The 19,562-nt window shown below is 41.6% G+C and overlaps 1 protein-coding gene across 2 annotated transcripts; it reads right to left on the bottom strand.

Annotated features, from left to right (window-relative positions):
* Positions 1-1,337: 1,337 nt before the first annotated feature.
* Positions 1,338-14,124, bottom strand: RDH12 (retinol dehydrogenase 12). Of its 2 annotated transcripts, none has more exons than XM_021004637.2 (7): positions 13,959-14,124; positions 12,298-12,416; positions 10,928-11,098; positions 9,482-9,586; positions 5,760-5,969; positions 4,145-4,334; positions 1,338-2,128 (listed from the first exon to the last, which is right to left on the bottom strand). In XM_021004637.2, the coding sequence occupies exons 1-7, from the start codon at positions 14,024-14,026 to the stop codon at positions 2,035-2,037; spliced, it is 957 nt and encodes a 318-aa protein (XP_020860296.1). In that variant the 5' UTR covers positions 14,027-14,124; the 3' UTR covers positions 1,338-2,034. The 2 variants fall into 2 exon arrangements, with proteins under 2 accessions (XP_020860296.1, XP_020860297.1); XM_021004638.2 differs by having other exon boundaries at positions 10,943-11,098; positions 13,959-14,123.
* Between the last annotated feature and the right edge of the window lie 5,438 nt (positions 14,125-19,562).

The raw sequence follows: 19,562 nt of genomic DNA, 5'->3' as shown, positions 1-19,562 counted from the left end.
GAACTTGGAGGTCAACAAATAATAATATCTCTCTGGAACTGATCCTAGGAATATTCTTTTCTTTATGTGTTCTCTATTTTCTCTCTGCCCTTAGACTTTGTTCCCAGGCTCTTCCCTAATCCCAGCACTCCTGATCCAACATTCTAGAAATCTTCTGTCCAGGTCTGCCTGTGCTTTGTTCATCAGCTCTTCTCACTAGCTCTGCCTCCAACCCAATACTGCTATTTTTCCCCCTTCCCTTTTTCCTGTCCTCTCTTATTCCTACATAGCCCTGTCCCCAGCACACCTACCCCAGCTCAAAGGTCTTTTGATCTGAGCAAGTCATATCTGAGCAAAGACACCACATCCTGAAACAGCCAAACCCCATCCTGGGAAATGCCCAGTCTTCTCTTTTAGCACAAAAATCCTGAAGACCTCACAATGACATTTTAGCAGAGGAATCAAATCACTTTCATGGAAGGGGACTTGATATCCATGGAATTGTGTCTAGGCTGGAGTCAAGACAATGTGCTTCCTTCTAGTACTTGGCTAAGAGGTCAGGCACTAGCGCCATTTAGCTATTATAAAGGTCTAGAAGGGCACCAATTTGGAAATTTGTGGTCTCTAAGTTCTCAGATCTGATCTGCTTGGAATGATTCAGTTGGCCACCCCTTTATGGGGTTGTAGCATCTCCTTTCTCCCTATCTCTTGTCTAAAGAAGCCGGAAGGTAAGGATCTGATCAAGCTTGAGCCTGAGCCATGATGAAAGTTTAGATAACCTAGATCAGGGAAATATCTGGCTCTGACTGTCCTATAGCTGTTCCACTAAGATCTGTGCTATCTGCCAGAAGTCTCTTGTCTTAATCTGCGCCAGAGGTTGTCTTCTTCCCACACAGCTGTGTGATTTAGGCCACCGCCAACATGCTCTAAATCATCAATTATTGGGATTTGACAGGACCTTAGCGATCCATTTACAGAGGAGATGACTTCTGTCTTAGTGTTCCTAAGGCTATGCAAAAAGGGCACCAGTGTGAATCTGTACACAAGCTAGGTCTCCTGGGAGCCTGTGGGTCCCAGTTTCATGCTGTCTGAGCCCAGGCAAGTCACTTCTCAGTGCTCCCAGTCAATTCTCAAGACTGCAGATAGAAGAGCAAATGTTGGGTCTGCACTGATGGAGGGAGCTAGTTTCTTCATAAACTCTCTAAATGGATGAAATCACAGATCTAATGGTGAAGTAAAAAGAAAGAGTGTAGGTTGGATGTAAGGCCACTAATAGAAGCCAGAAGGCCTAAACCCCCTACAAAAGCTTCTCTTCTATGACCTTATTATTCTGAGAAACAGCAACAGAAAAGCAGATATAGAACTTATTTGGTCTTTATTTTCCCCAAAAATTGAGGAGAAAAAAAAAACAAACAACCAAAACACATATAAAAAGAGATGGGAAAGTGTCTTTACAGCAGCAACACAAGGTGGCTCAGAGGAAGCAGCCAGAGGGGAATCCAGATTTAGGGAGGGTTTTCTAGAGGGTGCCCTGACATCATTGACAAGGATTGGTCTTCCAAAGAGAAGAAGGCTTGTCCATGGTCTCCTGCTAGTTTGAGAGGTATAACTCTAGGCCCCTTTCAAATAATCTGAGGCCAAGTAAAGAGTGCTTCTAAAATGGAAGACTAACTAGCTGGAACCCAGTATGATGAGTGGGGAAATCAATGGTAGCTTTCCTGGAAGCCTTTCAATGGCTGCCATTTGTAAGCAGGGGCCTGTCCTTTAGGCTTAACCAAATAATCCACTGTGCTACTCACCATACCCTTTGGTGAGAAGATTATGCAAATGTGAGTGTCGATCCAAATGAGCCAAGCTGGCAAGAGGGCAGAGAGAAGAAAGGTTCTCAGACAGGTGATGGAGGTGGATTAGAGGAGGATTGTGTCCACGGGCAGAGGTTGATCTTTCCCACATCAAGGTGCCTTCTCCTTTGGGAATTGTTCGTGGCTGTTTGGGCTCAATTAGTCCAGGCTAGGAATATGAAGTCGCCTTCTCTTTTGCCACCATGTGTTCCCGCTAGATGCCCAGGAGTTCACAGCTGACATCCCACAGGCGTCTGGCTGTTTTGTTGTTTCGACCCTTTGGTGACACCCATGCTTTCTTGCAATCACTGGTTGAGAGAGGAAGGTGTTTGGAGGATGAGAGAGAAGTGGGGAGGTCCAGCTTATGGTACCCAACCCAGACAAACGTCCAGTACTATTTCTATTTTCTATGTCCCTGGTGGACAGTGCTGTTCTTGGCAACGTTTTGCTAAGAACAGAGCACGTAACAGGATGGACCTGAAAGAACAGTGACTCTGGACTCAGAAGAACTGGATTCAAAAAGCAGATGTCCTCTGAGGTGTCTTTTAGCCCTAGATCCAGGCTGCTATGACTGACTTTCACCCAGTGCTTTGTATTATTAGATGGTAATAAACAAATCAGGAAAGAAATTAACAGGGAACCACAAGGCTGAAGGGGAAGGACAAGTGGGTCTGGACTTTCTACCATATACTTTTGGAAACTCAGACTGGCATTTAGATCACACAGGAAATCATCAGTGGTGAGGTGAGCAACACTGCCCATCCTACAGGAGGAGAATGGCGGGGGGATTCTAATGCAACTTTGAAGTCATAAAATTTTTTATTTGCACATACTTGCCCCCGTGCAGTGGCCTAAAGTCAGAAAGATTCATCTTCCTGAGTTCAAATCTGGCCTCAGACACTTATTAGCTATGTGACCCTGGACAAGTCACTTAACCCTCTTTGCCTCAGTTTCCTCATCTGTAAAATGAGTTGGAGAAGGAAATGGCAAACCACTCCAGTATCTTTGCCAGTAAAACCCTAAATGTGGTCATGAAAAGTCAGACATGACTGAAAAACAACTAAACAATAACAAAAAAGCCATTATTTATACCCACACCGTCTCGATTTTGCTCCTTGCTTACCATTGGCGACAAGAATCAAGGAGCAAAAGATCAGGAAGGAGCAAAACATAGCTATAGCATATCTAAAAAATATTCCGCTTCCTGGTACCTGTTAACAAGCCACAAGGCTGAGGAATAAAAGTGAACACCCACAAAAGAACTTCATTCTGTGAACTATTCATGCTTCCAGTTTTTTCAGAGACTGACAGCAGAATGCTTGTCCCAACCCCAACCCGCATCGTAGCCACCAGCTCAACCTCTCCCCTCCTTTTCACAGATTTAGTACTAGAAGGAACCTTCAAGGTTACCTAATGTGGGAGATGATTAATTTAGACCCCTATTTTATTTAGACCCCTACTTTATTTCCAGTTAGTATTAATAATTCAGTTGAGTTTGATTTCATAGGGGCAGTGACTATTACTGTTGTACTTGTCCACTGCTATACAGTTAGTAATCTAGTGAATCCACTTACTTAACAAATGCCTGATGAGTAAATGACCAATCCCAGCAGGGGTGACTCAGTGGCATGGAAAGTCTTCCAGCTATTTTTGAATTGTACCTCCACCCTTGTCATCAATTTGCTAAGGAAGCAGCCCTATGGTTCCTATGAGTACTTGATAAATGGGTGACCTTATTTGGAGCTGCCTGTGAATTTATTCCCCGATCTATCGACCAACATGAGGCCAATGAAAGACCATCAGCTTTGCCTATATTTGGATATCCTCTACCAGCCAATCTATCATACCCATGAGCTGAAGATTCTCCTGGAAGGTCAAGATAGAGTCAATGAGACCATGTGTTTTACTTTGTATCCTCTGTATCTCCCGGGAATCAAACGCTATAAAACTAAGGCTTTGAGGAAAGGGAGCATCTCAGATCGTGAGGAAGATCTGAGGTCCATTTCATTAGAGGGGGCTGTGGACCCTTTAATAAAGTGCTATTGGCTTGGAGCCCTGCCTCAGTTTCTTTTATTGTAGATCGAACAATTTGGGACCCCACCCTAATTCTCCTTCATTTTACAGATGAGGAAACTGAGGTCCAGAAAGGACCAATGACTTGTCTTTGGTCACATAAGTAGTAGATGGCTGAGCGGAGATTTGAGCCCAGTTCCTCTGACATGCAATCTTTCCACTTTCCATTGTGCCAAAGAGCTGTCACTTTTCCCCCAGAGTTTCCAGCCTTTATTTCCTCCATACAAACAGACAGTAAGGCTAATACCCACCTGAAATATCTGCCACTCTGAGACTCGATACCCTCGGCCAAAGCACAATGGAGGCTCGTCTGAGCTCCTTGTTGGGCTGACTTCACGAAAGGGGCAAACAGACGCCACAACAGACACAAGACGAACGAATGACGCACCAGTTCAGATCGGACAATGCCTGGGTGGACGGCGTATGTGGTGACACCAGTCCCTGTGACACAAAGGACAGGGGTTGTACTGGAAGAGGATTCATGGAATAAGAGTCCATAGCACTCTCACCATAGTCGGGCAATGATGAAAAGAGATTTGATGCACATGAATCATGGCAGGGTTTGATAGAAGCTACCTCTCACCAGAGGACAGATTGATAATCTCTCCCTTCCACAAGGTAGAATCACAGACTCTGTCTTATAATCAGCTAGAACCTAGGTGGTGCAGTGGATAGCGTGCAAGGCCTGGGGTCATGTAGACCTGAGTTTAAAGCCAGCCTCAGATACTTACTAGCTATGTGACCCTGGGTAAGTCACTTCAGTTTGCCTCAGTTTCCACAATGGGGATAATTATAGCACCTACTTCCCAGGATCGTTGTAAGGATCGAATGAGATAATATTTGTAAAGCCCTTAGTATAGTGCCTGACACATAGTAGGAACTTAAATGCTTGCTCCCTTCCCCAAGACCAGCAAAAGTCAGAATTTTCTCAAATTTCAGAGAATCTTAGAATTTTAGAGTTGAAAGCAACTATAGAGACCATATAATATCCAGACCCTTCATTTTACAGATGAGGAAAGTAGACCCACAGAGTTTAGTTGGCTTGTGGAAGTTCACAGAGTTAGTAAGCGGTCAAGACAGAACTTGACTGCAGCTCTCCAGTACATTTTCCCAGGACTAAGGCTCTACTACCTTACTACTGTTAGATTTTAAACTCTTTGAGAGCAAGATCTTCTGCTGTTGTACTTGGAGTCAGGAAGACTTAGGTTAAAATCCTGCCCCTGACACTTACTAGCTATGAAACCTTGGAAAAATCACTTAACCTCTGAGTCTCAGTGTTTTCATCTGTAAAATAGAAATATTATGCCTGTAATACCTACATCACAAAATTATTTTAAGGTTCCAATGAGATAATGCATGTAAAGTGTTTTCCAAACTTTAAAGCATTATCATTGTATAAATGTCAGGTTGTAGTAGTAGTAGTAGTACTAGTAGTAGTGGTGGTATAGTAGAAATAATAGTACCAATACTAGTAGTAGTAACAGAAGTAGTAGAAGAAATAGTAATAGCAGTGGTTGTAATAGTACTACTAGGAGTAGTAATAGAAATAGTGGTGGTAGTAATAGTAGTGTCATTGTAGTGGTAGTAGTAACCCTACTTACGCCCAGCATTCAATACATATTCAAGGAAATGTTCTTGTCTGTTTTTTCTTTTCCTTTTTTCTTGGGCATTGGGGGTGAGATAAGAGTAACGTGGGGAGGTTTGTTCTGGGAGAGAAGGGCAGCATAAAGACCTCTAACTTCATTGGAATGAGGACCTCCCATTGTGGAGGATCTTTCTTACTTTTTCTGAGCCTTACTCCCACCATTCTTTTTTCTTAAACTTGAATCTGTGCCCTCCATTCCCATCTCTCAGCTCCAGGCTCACCTTTTAGCCGATAAGCCAATTCACGGGTAAAAAGTATATTGGCCAGCTTGCTCTGGCAGTAAGCAAAGACACGATTGTAGTACTTTTCCCCTTTCAGGTTACGGAAGTAAATACTGCCAAAATGGTGAATCATGGAAGATACATTCACCACCCGGGATGGAGCTGACTCCTTCAGGGTCTCCAACAGCAGGTGAGTCAGAAGGAAGTGGCCTGTGAGCAGAACAGAAGGGTTAGAATGATGGAGAAAGCTAGGAAGACACAAGCAGCTATCTAAGAGGGAAAGTAAAAAGAATCCTGGACATTGATCCAGGAGAGAACCAGGTTCAAATTGTGACTCTTAACATTTATCAGCTGTACCGTCTCCCTGCCTCAAGTCCCAAGGCTGGGCTGGGGCCAGCTTGAACCAGTTGTTAAATTTTCAATGTTAGCACTTAAACCTCAGAAATCAGCAAACACCACAAATCGGGCGGGGCTTGATTTATTATTTTGTGGATTGTCTAGATTTAAGAAAGTGATAGAGAAAATGTTAATAATGCAAATTAAAGTTAAATAGATACATTTAAGCTGTGCATACCATTTGATTTTTTTTTTTTCCCGGAGAACTCGTTGTCAAACATTTACCAGCATATCACTGAGTAAAGTCTCTCTCTATCCTATGCTCCATAATAACAAGAATCATTTTTTGCCTTTATATATCCAGTGCCTAGCATCTGTTAGGCACTTAATAAATGCTTGTTTATTTATTTACTAATTGACCTTTGGTATGATCTTTCCAGCTTTATTATACATTACTACCTTGCGTGTATCCCAAGGTCCCATCAAAGTGGCCTTCTTACTCTTTCTCATATATAGAACTCTGTTTTCCATCTGCACTGGCTGTACCCTATGCCTGGCATGCACCCCCTCCTCACTACCACCTATTAGAATCTTTAGTCTCCTTCAAGTTCAACTGCCACCTTCTACATGAAGATTTTATTGATTCCCAGCCCTGTCCACCCTTCCTCCCACTCCCAGCTGCTAATGCCTTTATAACTATTTTGTATATAGTTATATATGTATATATTGTTTCCTACAATAGAATATAAGCCCCTGGATGGCTGGAACTGTTTCACTTTTATCTGTGTATCTCAAGCACTTAACACTGACTTAAGTACTTAATAAATGTCTGTTGATTGATTAATTGGTCAAAGTCACTTCCAACTGAGCCCAAGTTTCCTCATCTGTAAAATGGGGATGATACTGCTCTCAATACCTATCTCACTGCGAAGAAGGCCTTCTGCAAACTTTAAAACTCTATACAAATGTTGTGCTACCTCTGCCCCATTGTTAAAGGATGAGATCAGAAAATGAGTCCATAAGGGAATTTTTACCATGAGGGAGTCAAGTCTTTTCCCTTTTTCTCAAACCAATGGCCAAGGGTAAGGTCAGGCAATTTTTTCACTTATCCTGGTCCCTTTCTATAATAACCTCTTGATAATTCCATCACTTCTTCTTCTGCCCAGTTGGAGAACACCAACAGCCTTTGCCCCACTCCCTCTCTCTGGCCATGATTACATATATGTGGCCCCAAGCCACAGACAAGAAGGGTAAAAGAGGGCAGAAGGCACATGGGCCTTGTAGGACTACAGGATCCTAGGCTGAGAGTTGGAAGGAATCTGTGAGGTCATCCAGTTCAACCTTGTCATTTTACAGACACGGAAACAGGCCCAGAGAGTTTAGGTGACTTGCCTAAGTCCATAGCAGGTTGTTGTCCAACTCTTTGTGACCCCATTTGGGGCTTTCTTGGCAGAAACGCTGAAATGATTTGCATTTCCTTCTCCAAGTCATTTGACAGATGAGGAAACTGATGCAAACAGGGTTAAGTGATTTGCCCAGGGTCACACAGCTAGTAATTTTCTGAGGCCAGATTTGAACTCAGGAAGATGAGTCTTCCTGACTTCAGGCCTGGTGCTCTATTCACTGAGCCACCTAGCTGCCACATCAAATAGCAGGACTGGGCATCCACTTCTGGGAGCCAGGATGGTGAAGTAAGAAGTAAGTCTCTCTCATCCTTCCTTATTGACCTCTGAAAGCCCAGAAAATATCACCCCAGGAAAAAAGGAGAATATGAACTGGTCTGCAGCCCAAAAAGCCCTCTTGGAAGAGCTCTAGAAGGATTTTAGAAGTCAAATAAGAGAAATAGAAGAAAAGTTGGGAAAGAAATGAGAGGTATGCAAGAGAGAGTCAATAGCTTGGAAAAGAAAGGACAAAAATTAACTATAGAAAACAAATCCTTAAAAAATACAATTGCAATGGGAAAAAAAGCACACAAATTAGAACCTAAGAGCCTTCCCTCTGAATCCAACACTCTTTCCAAGAGCTCCCACACTGCACAAGCACAACAGCCTTGACCTCTCTTCCTGCCTGTGAGGCTGCCCAATATTCTCAAACCTTGCCTGTCTCTCTAGACCTGACTTATAGCCCGCTCTGCCTCTGGCCTGATCCTTCCAGCCATACCTGGCTTCCCAGGCCTGACCTGGCTCGATATGTTCTGCCAACCCCACACTAGATTGACACTATTCACCCCAGTATCTTCTGAAAGTTCTGACTTATATGGGATAAAAATCCTTTCTTAGAAAGAGATCAGGAAAGAGACATGAACCAGCATTAGTCAATCTGCTTGATATCAGTGTGTCCAATGTATTGTGACCCTAATTCAGTCTGCCATAGCCCTGTAGTCCTTTCCTTGTCACAAAGCTATTGAGAATTCATAGAGCTGGTTTTAGGGCATCCCCATATGCAGAACTGGGAGGGGTATGCTGAGAGCCTTACAAGGCCCGCAAGTTGGGCTGAGGGCTCATAGGTGCTTATAACCGGAGCTACTCCGAGGCCACGAAGGGTGGCCACAATGTCCTTCTACCTCAGGTAATTAATTGGTGAAAGAGACATGTTAGGAAACCAACCCCTGAGTATTCATGCTGAGTATGGAGCAGTTATTAGATGAGTACCAAAAAGGAGAGTAGAATACTAGTGTGAGGATGAGGTAGAGAGAGAATGATTTAGACAATGACATGAATGGTGGAAAGTACATGCATTTGTGGAAGTATTCGCACGTAGATCCCTGGGCAATCTAAAGGTGATTTGCCTGGGTGTAAATCTCCAGTCGTTTCAAGTTTGTCCTAAGGATGAACCTCGATTTGTAGGAGGGTGGGAAGAGTGAGAATCACTCCCACCTTGTGTGTTCAATATGTAAAACTGAGTGTACATTAGTGCTAATACTAGGAGTGGGGAGTCTGCGGCCTTGAGCCCACATGTGGCCCTCTAGGTCCTCAAGTGCAGCCCTTTGACTAAATGCAACTTCATGGAACAAATCCCCTTAATAAAAGGATTTGTTCTGTAAAACTTGGACTCAGTCAACAGGCTGCACCCGAGGACCTAGAAGGCCACATGTGGTCTCGAGGCTGCGGGTTCCCCACCCCTCGCTAATACCTTCCCATAGCACAATCCTAGCATTTGGGGAAAAGAGTTCTGCAAGATGCTGCAGCTGGATGTCATGGTTCTCAGCCCTTAGCATTAGCCATGCAGGAGAAGAGAACACCGTGGAAGCATAGGAGTGGGCTAGGGGTCCCAGGCATAACTGGCCCATGCTCTAGGTGACATAAATGGCCCCATTTCTCTGGATGTGACCTTGAGAACAGGAAGGGCATGAATGGGTCAGCATTCACCATGGGCATGCTGCTTACCCAAGTGGTTCACTCCAAAGTGAGTCTCAAAGCCATCTGCTGTCTTGGAGTAGGGACACATCATCACTCCTGCGTTGTTAATTAGTATGTGGAGCTGCTTTTCTTCTGACAAAACACAACAAAAGCAGAATGAGCCATGAGTAAGGAGGACCCGAGCCAGCCTGCCACAATCCTAACTAGTAAGACCCTGGGCGTCTGCCTTGTGCCTTTATTCATGACTACATAATGTTGATTCCACAAAGGATCCACTCACACCAATCCAGTCTAATCCAATAAACATTAAGCACCTGCTATGTGCCAGGCACTGTGCAAACTGCTGGATATAAAATTAATAAAGACAGTCCCTGTCCCCAAGGAGCTTACCATCTCATTGAAGGAGACAACACACAATAGGAAGCATGAAAGTGTGCTCGTTGACAGTTACAAACGTTGTGTATAGCCTTCCCCTTCAGTAGCCATCATTATCATCTTGGGCCCTTTCTCTAGGATTGTGCTCCCCCCTTAAGTCTTGCTCATGAACCCTTTTAAACAGCAGGTAAGAGTTGGTTCTCCGTCACCCATGATCCCAGAGTGCAGTGCCCGCTGATATGCCCCACTGAGCATACCTATGACCACCAAACGTTGTTGGCTCACTGACCAGCAAACAATAAAGGACAATGTAGGGCCCGGCAATGCTGGTTCCACACCTTGATGTTATAGTTCAAGTCCAGGCAAGGAGCCTCACATTTCCCATATTCCCATCGCTGAGGCTAGAGGAAAATAAGGGGCCCCACCCAGTTTTTCTGCCTGCCCTTTTCCTGCCTCCCTATCCCGTCCTGCAGGTTCTAGTAGCAGAACCAGTTGGGTGGGACTGAGATGGTGCTGATGCAAAAGGAAGAAGTCTGGGTGGAGGAGTCACTCCTACAACCTGTATTCTTTCTTCTCTAGTTTATAGCTTGGGGTTTAAGGACTAGATTTCTTTCTTAAGTATTATGCCTTAAACCCAGATCACTCTGGCTTTCTTTGATTACCCAACAAGAGGTCCCAAGCCTCACTTGGTCATTGTTTGGGCCCTGATTGGCTTAGTGTGAGTATAAATAGTAATCGTTTCTATTTTGGCCAGAAACTCTGAGAGTCTGCCCTTCCTGATTTTTTTTTTAAACTAGGTAAAAGAGGCCATTCTTTGTCTCATTTCTTACCTAGCCTTAATCACTGAATGGGCATCGCCTCAGACGATCTAAGACTTGGGAAAGACCTTAGCTTAAAAAAGGCCAAGGACTCCCACTACATCCCAGGTCATCACAATTGTACTAATCTGTATCTTGCCACTGGACCCAGATGGCTCCGGAGGAAAGAGTGAGGCTGGTGACTTTGTACAACCCTCTCTCACTTAAATCGGATTCACTTGCACGTCATGATATCACCTTCCTCATACCACGGTCCTCCTCAAGAGCAAAGGACAACAACCTGCTGCCCCATCACCTGCAAGGAATCCTTCGGCAAAGGCTCGGATTGACTTGGTGTCAGACAAATCCAGCTTCCGAACAAACACCTGCTGGTTCTTTGTTGCAGCCCGGATCTCACTGGCTGCTGATTCTCCCTTTAGTATATCCCGGCAGGCAATATATACTCTAGCTCCTAGGCAAAGGAAAGAGGAAAGAATCACTTAATTTCCATCTCTGGGGATAAATGCTTCTGGATGAGTTAGGAGGTGGACTTGTGCATTCAGATCTGTTAACATCAGCATGATTCCAGGCTGTGTTTACTCCTTTGTACACTGCATTAATGGGAAGGAGAGGAGAAATACACAGGTGTTGAATGTATGCTTGCTGCTTTTCTGGCAAAAGATAGTAAAATTATATAGATATACCAGTAATTATTCCTGTCAGACTATGAGAAGGGGCAGTAGGGACAGCAGGTTTACAGAGGGCCACGAAACAAGTCAGTGGTCCTGCTCAATTTAAATCTCCCAGTTCTGAATTATTACAGTAGAGTCACAGAATTTTATTCCTGGAAAAGACTTTAAAGATCACCTAGACTAGAGATTCCCATTAAGTTGTCCCCTATCTTCAAGGGTTTTCAACAATAGTCTAAGGCAGAGGTGTCAGACTTAAATAGAAACTAGGGCCACTAAATTATATGTGAGGATCCCTGAAAAACTCATATTGACTTAGAAAACTACATATTAACATTATCTTATGTTCTCTTGCATTTTTATTTATTCTATTAAATATTTCCTAATCATATTTCCCAATTACAGCCTCACTCATGATCCTGGCCACAATGTGACTCAAGTTCCATGTTTTTGTTTTCTTTTTTTTTTTAAATAATCTATCTTTTTTGTTTGTTTGTTTGTTTGTTTGGTAAGGTAATCAGGGTTAAGTGACTTGCCCAAGGTCACACAGCTAGGAAGTGTCAAGTATTGGGGGCTGGATTTGAATTTAAGTCCTCCTGACTCCAGGACTGGTGCTCTATCCACCGTGCCACCCTGGATCCTATGTTTGATACCTTTAGTCTATGAAATTTGAGTAAAACTTATTTAATGGTACCATAAAACAGTAAATAATTATAAAGAATGTTATGAGTAGTAGTACCCAGGAGATTCACAATGCATTTTTGTTTTGGTTGAAAGGGGTTTATGGAACAAAAAATGTTGAGAATCACAAACTTAGTCCAACCCCTCTATCTTTCACATGAGGAAACTTATTAAATGTGTTCTTGAACTCCTAGCCACAGACTCCAAAACAGGAGCAGCTAGCAGAAAAGAAGAGTGAAGTGTGACGAAGTAGGGGACAGCAACAGGGAAAAAGACAAAAACTGAGAGAGCACGGACTTGCCTCTACGAGCAAGCTCTTTGGCCGTCTCCTTTCCAATACCCGTGTTGGCTCCAGTGACCACAACTACCTTTCCAGGAAGCTGCACAGTTGATGTACAAACTCCACCAGCAAAGTACTTCCTATAGGTACAAAAGGAAAGGTTATTAGAACTCATTTTCTTTCCCAGGCCCTATATGACTTGCATAAGAAATCACCATAGATTTCGTCCATCCTTTCTTTATGCATCAGCATGAGACAGAGAACATGCTCCTTAACCATAATTACTCTCCTGATGTCAACAGATTGCTTTTGGCTCAGTGAGGCAATCCATTGGAATTCCCTGCTAGAAGGTGATGTATGCCTATGAACAAGGGATAATCATCTGGGCAAAGAGGATGAGGGCTCTGTTTGATTTGTTTTGTTTGTATTTTTTCCTTTGTTATTCTTCCTTATGTTTATACTGATTGATATTTAAAATAAAATGTACTAAAAAAAAATTTGAGGTAAATCAGAAGAAAGTTCCCTTACCAGGAGCAGAGACAAGTCCATGAGGTAGCAAAGGACATAGAATCACAGGAACTTAAGAGTTAGAAGTGACTTTAAAGGATACTTGGCCAGATCTATTGAGCAGGAATCCCCTCTGTAATATCCCTGAGATATTTATGGTTTTGTTCTAATAGTCCTTTAAAAGTAGGTTCCCTACTTTATCAACACCCTATAAATAATACGCATCTCATTCAGTATAATACACTTAATAAGTCTTAGCCAAATAAACTAATCTGCCCAGGACCAATGGACAAATTCTGAGCAGTACAATCAGTGGGTCAGACTTTGGCCATCCTCTATAGGAACACTCTGCTCTGGCCACCTCCCTACCTCTCCACAGGTCTAGGAAGCCAGTCCTCTGAGGTACAATGCTGTTATTCCACTACGGTGGTAATCCCAACACTCAATCAATACTTGTTAACTGACTGACCGAACTCCTCCCTATCCGGACCAGAGCTCCTCCCTATTGCCCATAGTTGCCCACTCATGGTTCAAACGAAAGAAGAATCACAAGAACCTAAAGAGATGCTTTGGCTTCCAAATGGGATGTGACTGTTCCTTCTCTTTAGACTTTTCGATTATTGACAATCCCCAGATTTTCCCTTAAGAAGCAGCCCCTAACATCTACAAAAGTCTAACCACAACAGAGAAATCACAAAACAGAATGAGAAACTAGGTCTGTTGAGACATGGGAGTTTCAAAGGAAACAAGAGTTTATTCATTTCTTTCCCAGAATTCCCCTAAGCATTCATCAATTAATCCCTCAGCAATCATGACCCACGTCATTCAACAGTGCCGTTTGGACGAGGGATGCTTAGTAGACAGGGAAGCATGCATGCATTAACAGTAATCAATACAGTTAGATTCCAACAGCAAGTTATCTACTAAGGTCCTTCACTCTTCTTACCAGTCCCTAAAGGATTCAAAATCACCCCTCCTCCACTTGCATGATGCACTTTGCAAATGGTCTTGATCTCCTTTCTCATCTCTCAGGGTGGTATAAGTAACTACTGCCTTCCTGTACTCCCACTCATTTCTCCCAGTCCACCTCCATCACTTCTTCCTCTCTCAACAGAAGTGGTCCCTGATTCAGGAATAAGTAAAGAATTTTAGTGAGCCAACGAATGAACACAGACCTGATGCAGGGAACTGCCACATACAGGAAGGAAAAGAAGGAAGGGAGCAGCACCAAGATGCCTATCATCTTTCCAACCTGCTGCTCCTGCTGTTGTAACTCTCACTTCTCTCAGGTTCCTGGCCGTCTGCTTTCTCTGCTACTCCCAGCAGACTGGATCTGAGCTCAACTCAGAATCGGATTTAAATTTGTGAGCTGTGAGAGCATGGCCTGCTGGGAGATGTAGTCCAGTTCCTAACTGTTGAATTGGGACTGGGAGGAAGGTTCAAAACCTTCAGCTTGTTAGGGGAGGGAATGTGGGGAAACTGGAGAAACTTCTCTGCATCTCACTCATCCCATCACATTCACTTAGACATGATGGTTCCTTTTTTTTTTCTTACTCCTCTCTGGGTCTTGTATTGAAAGGTAACAAAACCCCCCCACAACTTCAGCAGTAGATTGATTTCCAATATTTACATAGCACTTACTTTGTGTCAGACACTGTGCTAAGCACTATTATCTCAATTATTATCTCATTTGATCCTCAGAACAACCCTAGGAGGAAGGAACTATCATTATCCCCATTTTATAGATGAGGAAACTGAGGCAAGCAGAAGTTAAGTGACTTGCCTAGGGTCACACAGCTATTAAATGTCTGAGGCCAGATTTGAACTCAGGTCTTCCTGACTCCAGGTCCGGTGCTCTATCCACTGCACCATCTGATAAACAGATGAAACATTTATTAAGTCTTTACTATGTTCCAGGCACCACACTAATCATTGGGAATACAAATACAAGCAAAAATCAAGTCCCTCTCCTCAAGGAGCTTACATTCTAATGGGAGAAAGATGACATAAAAGGGGATGTTATTTGAAATACAGTAGAATGAAAATAGTACTCTATATGTATACATTAATTCTTCCTTATATAATCTTAGAGCTGGAAGGGACCATGGGGTTTTCTGTTCTCCCTAGTCTCTGGACAGAAATCTCTTCTACCTTATTTGAATAGTGACTGCTTCATCTTCTGCTTGTTTTCCTAAGAGTGTTATGTGGTGAAATCAGAAGAAATGAACAATAATAATAATAATACCTCATATTTTATAGCACTTTTCCTTCCATCTCTGTGCCTGGACTTCTCTTACTTGTCAATTCTATTTTAGAGAATGACCAAGTTCTTTCAGTGATGGCCTTCTATACAGGATCTTCTTTGATTCCAAGGTTGCTATGTGAACATTGTTTCCCTTAACAAAATGTGAGCTTTTTTAAAAAAAAATAGTATTTTTTCCCAGTTACATGTCAAGACAATTTTTTAGTATTCATTTTTACAAGATTTTGAATTCCAAAATTTTCCTCCTTCCTTCTTCCCTCTCCCCAAAATGGTAGGCAATTTGATATAGGCTGTATGTGTGCTGTCATGTAAAACACATTTCCATGTTAGTCACAGTTATGAAAGAAGAAACAGATCAAAAGGAAAAAACATGAAAAAGAATAAAGTTAGTGAAGAAAGTATATTTCAATCTGCATTGAGAGTCCATTAGTTCTTTATCTGGATGTAGATGGCATTTTTCTTCGAGAGTCCTTTGTATTTGTCTTGGATCATTGTGTTGCTGAGAACAGCTAGGTCATTCATAGTTGATTATCACACAGTGTTGCGGATACTGCGGACAATGTTTTCCCGATTCTGTTCATTTCACTTTGCATCAGTTTGTACAAGTCTTTCCAGGTTTTTCTGAAATCTGCCTGTTCATCATTTCTTATTGCACAATAGTATTCCATTACATTCATATACTACAGCTTGTTCAGCCATTCCCCAATTAATGGGCATCCTGTCAATTTCCAGTATTTTTTTTTTTGCTAGGCAATGGGGTTAAGTGACTTGCCCAGGGTCACACAGCTAGTAAGTGCTTTGTGTCTCAGTCCAGATTTGAACTCAGGTCCTCCTGAATCCAGGGCCGGTGCTCAATCCACTGCGCCACCTCGCTGCCCCAATTTCCAGTATTTTGCTACCACAAAAAGGGCTGCTATAAATATTTTTGCATATGTAGGTCATTTTCTCTTTTTTTATAGAATGTAAACTTTTTAAGAGCAGAGACTGTTTCCATTTTGTCTTTGCGTCCAAAGTACTTAGTATAGTGCCTAACATATGACAGGCACTTCATCAATGATGAATGAATGAATGTATAATTCAAAGACATAATACCATAGGATTTAGACCTAGAGGGAACCCAATAATTTAGTGCCTCCCTTCATTTCATAGTTGAGGAAATTAAGGCATACAAGTACTCATTCTCATTTTACCAGTGAAGAAATGGAAGCTCAGAGAGGGTGACTTGCTCAAGGTCACACAGGCAGTCAATGGCAGAGTTCAGTCTTGAGTATGGGTCATCTGGCTCTTAGTGAATTTTCCTAAAGAGTGCATTTTTCCTCCATACCACACCAGCTAATGTTGACATTCCCTTTTTGTGGAAGGAGGGAAGCAAAAAAAAAAGCTAACAAACTCCTTGTCAGCTAAGAGAAATAACATTTTTAGAGTTACCTGCCCACTCTGAGTCTATCTCTTCCAACCAGAAATGATGGTGGTAGGGGAAGTGAAAAAAGCGTATTAAATAAGGGAAGAAAGGAGCCAGTAAGAAAGCACACAGAGAATGCACACTGAGTCAGATGTGCCAAAGGTCAGAGGGGCCACCGCAGCAGTTCTGCTGCACCCCAGCAGAGCTAAGACAGTCACAAAGGACTAAAGGGATGAGGAATGGGGTACCTGTCACCCTGGGTGATATGATGTCCCCCTTCCAAAATCTACAGAGGCTTCTGATTATTTTTTATATTGAATCCCAACTCCTCTGATCATGATTCAATGGAACACGTTTCATCTAGGAACAGGAAAGTCCAAGAGAAACACATTCCTTTCATATAGTATCATGGGGGTAATTGGCAAAAGGGATCAAAAACATCCCAGTCATCTAGTGTTTAGGTTATGTGATCAGAGTCTAAAGAGCAAACAGAAATAACTTGACAAAATAGTTATTAAACATGATCTTCATAACCCAAAGTGCCATATTGGTTTTGTAGAATTCTTTTTTCCAAGTGAAAAAAATATGACATTAGAAGGAAAACATTTCTCAAGCCAGTATTGAGACATTCTCATATCAGTGTTACAACACAAGGAAGGCAATCATTATTGCTTTCATCATTACCGAAAAGCATGTGCCTACTTACTCATAGTACTGTACTAGACCCTAAAGACCCCCGACCAAATCCCAGCCTCCGCAGCAGCTTACAATAAAAGCCAGACAATACTAAGGCAAAGGGCAAGAATGATTTCACATTGCTCCCCTTGTTCCACCACCCTCTCCCCCCAAACCTATCTCTACATTCCAAACAAACTAGCCTGCTTTATGTACCCTGTTGCCTCAGGGCCAATAAAGCAACATTTTCCATGACGTTTAGCTTCTGTTATCCTATAATCCCTATTCACAAGGTACTTGTTACTTAGAATTTTCATAACTTCTGAACCAGTATTCCTGTGAGGACATAAATGGATATTGCTTGATAGAGAATACACACACCCACACCTACATATATGGAATATATATGTGTGTGTGTGTATGTATACATATATTCATGCAATCACAGTCAGGATTACATAGGACCTTGCAGCTTCTACATTAAAAGACGGCAAGGCGCGGAACATGATATTCCAGAAGGCAAAGGAGCTTGAATTGCAGCCAAGGATCAACCACCCTGCAAAAATGAGCATGAGTTTTCAAGGGAGGAGATGGATATTCAATGAAATAAGGGACTTTCAAATCTCCTGATAAAAAGGACAGAGCTCAACAAAAAATTTGATCTTCAAGTACAAGATTCAAGAAAGACATAAAAAGGCAAATGGGACAGAAAGATACAAAATGTTGTTAATAAGGGCCGACTGTTTACATCCCTACAAGGGAAGATGACACTTGAAACTCTTGAGAACTCTATTGTTATTACACCATGTTAAAGGAGTATACATAAAGGGGGTGGATATTAGTTGATTTTGATGTAATGATAAAAAAATCTAATCGAGTGGGTTAAATGGATCCAAGTAAGTGGATTAGTCTGATCTTAGAAAATGTACTGAGAAAGGAGGAGGCAGACAAGGGTAAATTACATTACAGGAAAAGACAGAAAATCCTATTACAGCAGAGGGAAAGAAGGGGCGGGGTGAGCATTGTTTGAACCTTACTCTCATGAGATTTGGCTCAAGAAGGGCATAACATAATCAGTTAGGTATAGAAATCTAACTTGCCCTATAGACAGTAGGAAGGAAAAGGGGAAAGAAAAGGGAGGGGGGGATAGAAGGGAGGGAAGAAGCAGTAAGGGCAAAGGGGAAGAAAAGGGAAATGGATAATAGAAGGGAGGAGAGACTGAAGGAGGTGGTGGTCAAAAGCAAAACACTAGTGATGGGGGGAAAGGAGAAAGGAGAAAGAAAAGCATAAATGGGGGAAAAAAGGATGGAGAAAAAGACACAGATAGTAATCATAACTGTGAATGTGAATTTTTTTTCTCTTCTGTTGAGTTTTGTTTCTTCTTTCTGATGGTTCCTCCTATTGGTTTTAATTTTTACTTACAACTTCACTAATGTGAAAATATGTTTAATAGGAACGTAAATGTATAGCCTATATCAGATTGTGCACTGTCTTGGGGAGGGTGGTGGGGAGGAAGGGGGAGAAAAATTTTAGATTCAAAAGCATATGGAAGTAATGTTGATAAATCAAAATATATCAATAAAAAAATTTTTAAAAAGAGAAGCAGTTCTCTTAGCACACAGATTCTTTTTTTCTTTTATGATTTCCCTTTTTTAAAAAAAATTATGGACTTGACAGACATTAACAGACTCAATCATTCCCACATACAAAGAAAAGCAGAAAAAAAGAATTGGATATGAAACTATAAATCTCTATTATATATAGATTATTTTTAAGTATTATAATAAATTTAACACAATAATTCTAATAGTCATGATTCTAATAATAATTAATAATATAAAATATACAAAATAACATTAATTTAATTAATAATATACTATAATATAATAATCAATAATTAATAATAATAGCTAAGATTTATGTAGCACTTTGAGGTTTGCAAAGTACTTTACATATATTATTTTCTTTGATTCTCACAACAGTCCTAATAACATGCTATTCCAGTATCCCCATTTTACAGATGAGGAAATTGAGGCTAGGAGCAATTAAGTGACTTGCTTGGGATCACACAGCTAATTAATCCAAATTCACCACCTTAACAGTGTTTCTGCTTTTGTTTGTCTCTTTTCTGAATTTCTTTCTGCTCTTTGTCTTTTTTAATTGTTTCACAGATGTTCTTTTCTTTCTTTTCTTCTTCTTTTGCATCACTATAGCTATCTTCCTTTCCATAATTCTTAGTGGTCCTTACCTGCCTTGTAAGAAATAATTAGAGCCAAGCAAAACAAACCCACACATTGGCTGTATCTGAAGTTTCATGTTGCATTCATATAGAATGACCTTTAGTCATTCACCTCTCTGGGAAGAGGTAGAAAACATGATTTGTCGTTGTCCTTTGGGATCTTGTGTTCTTAAGTCTTTCAAAGTTGTATTCTTTCATAA

The sequence above is a fragment of the Phascolarctos cinereus genome, unplaced genomic scaffold (assembly GCF_003287225.1).
Source record: "Phascolarctos cinereus isolate Bilbo 61053 unplaced genomic scaffold, phaCin_HiC Scaffold_3;HRSCAF=262, whole genome shotgun sequence".
Taxonomy (NCBI): Eukaryota; Metazoa; Chordata; class Mammalia; order Diprotodontia; family Phascolarctidae; genus Phascolarctos; species Phascolarctos cinereus.
The sequence above is the reverse complement of the archived record's forward strand: the minus strand, read 5'-3'. Positions and strand labels throughout refer to the sequence as shown.

Bases quoted from the DNA above. Each gene is read 5' to 3' on its own strand.
- RDH12 (XM_021004637.2), bottom strand. From the start codon at position 14,026: ATGATAGGCATCTTGGTGCTGCTCCCTTCCTTCTTTTCCTTCCTGTAT. The intron at 11,099-12,297 runs GCAAGTCCGTGC...TCCTTTGCCTAG, and splicing joins CAAAGAGCTTGCTCGTAGAG to GAGCTAGAGTATATATTGCC. The intron at 9,587-10,927 runs GTTGTTGTCCTT...GTGTTTTGTCAG, and splicing joins TGCAGGTGATGGGGCAGCAG to AAGAAAAGCAGCTCCACATA.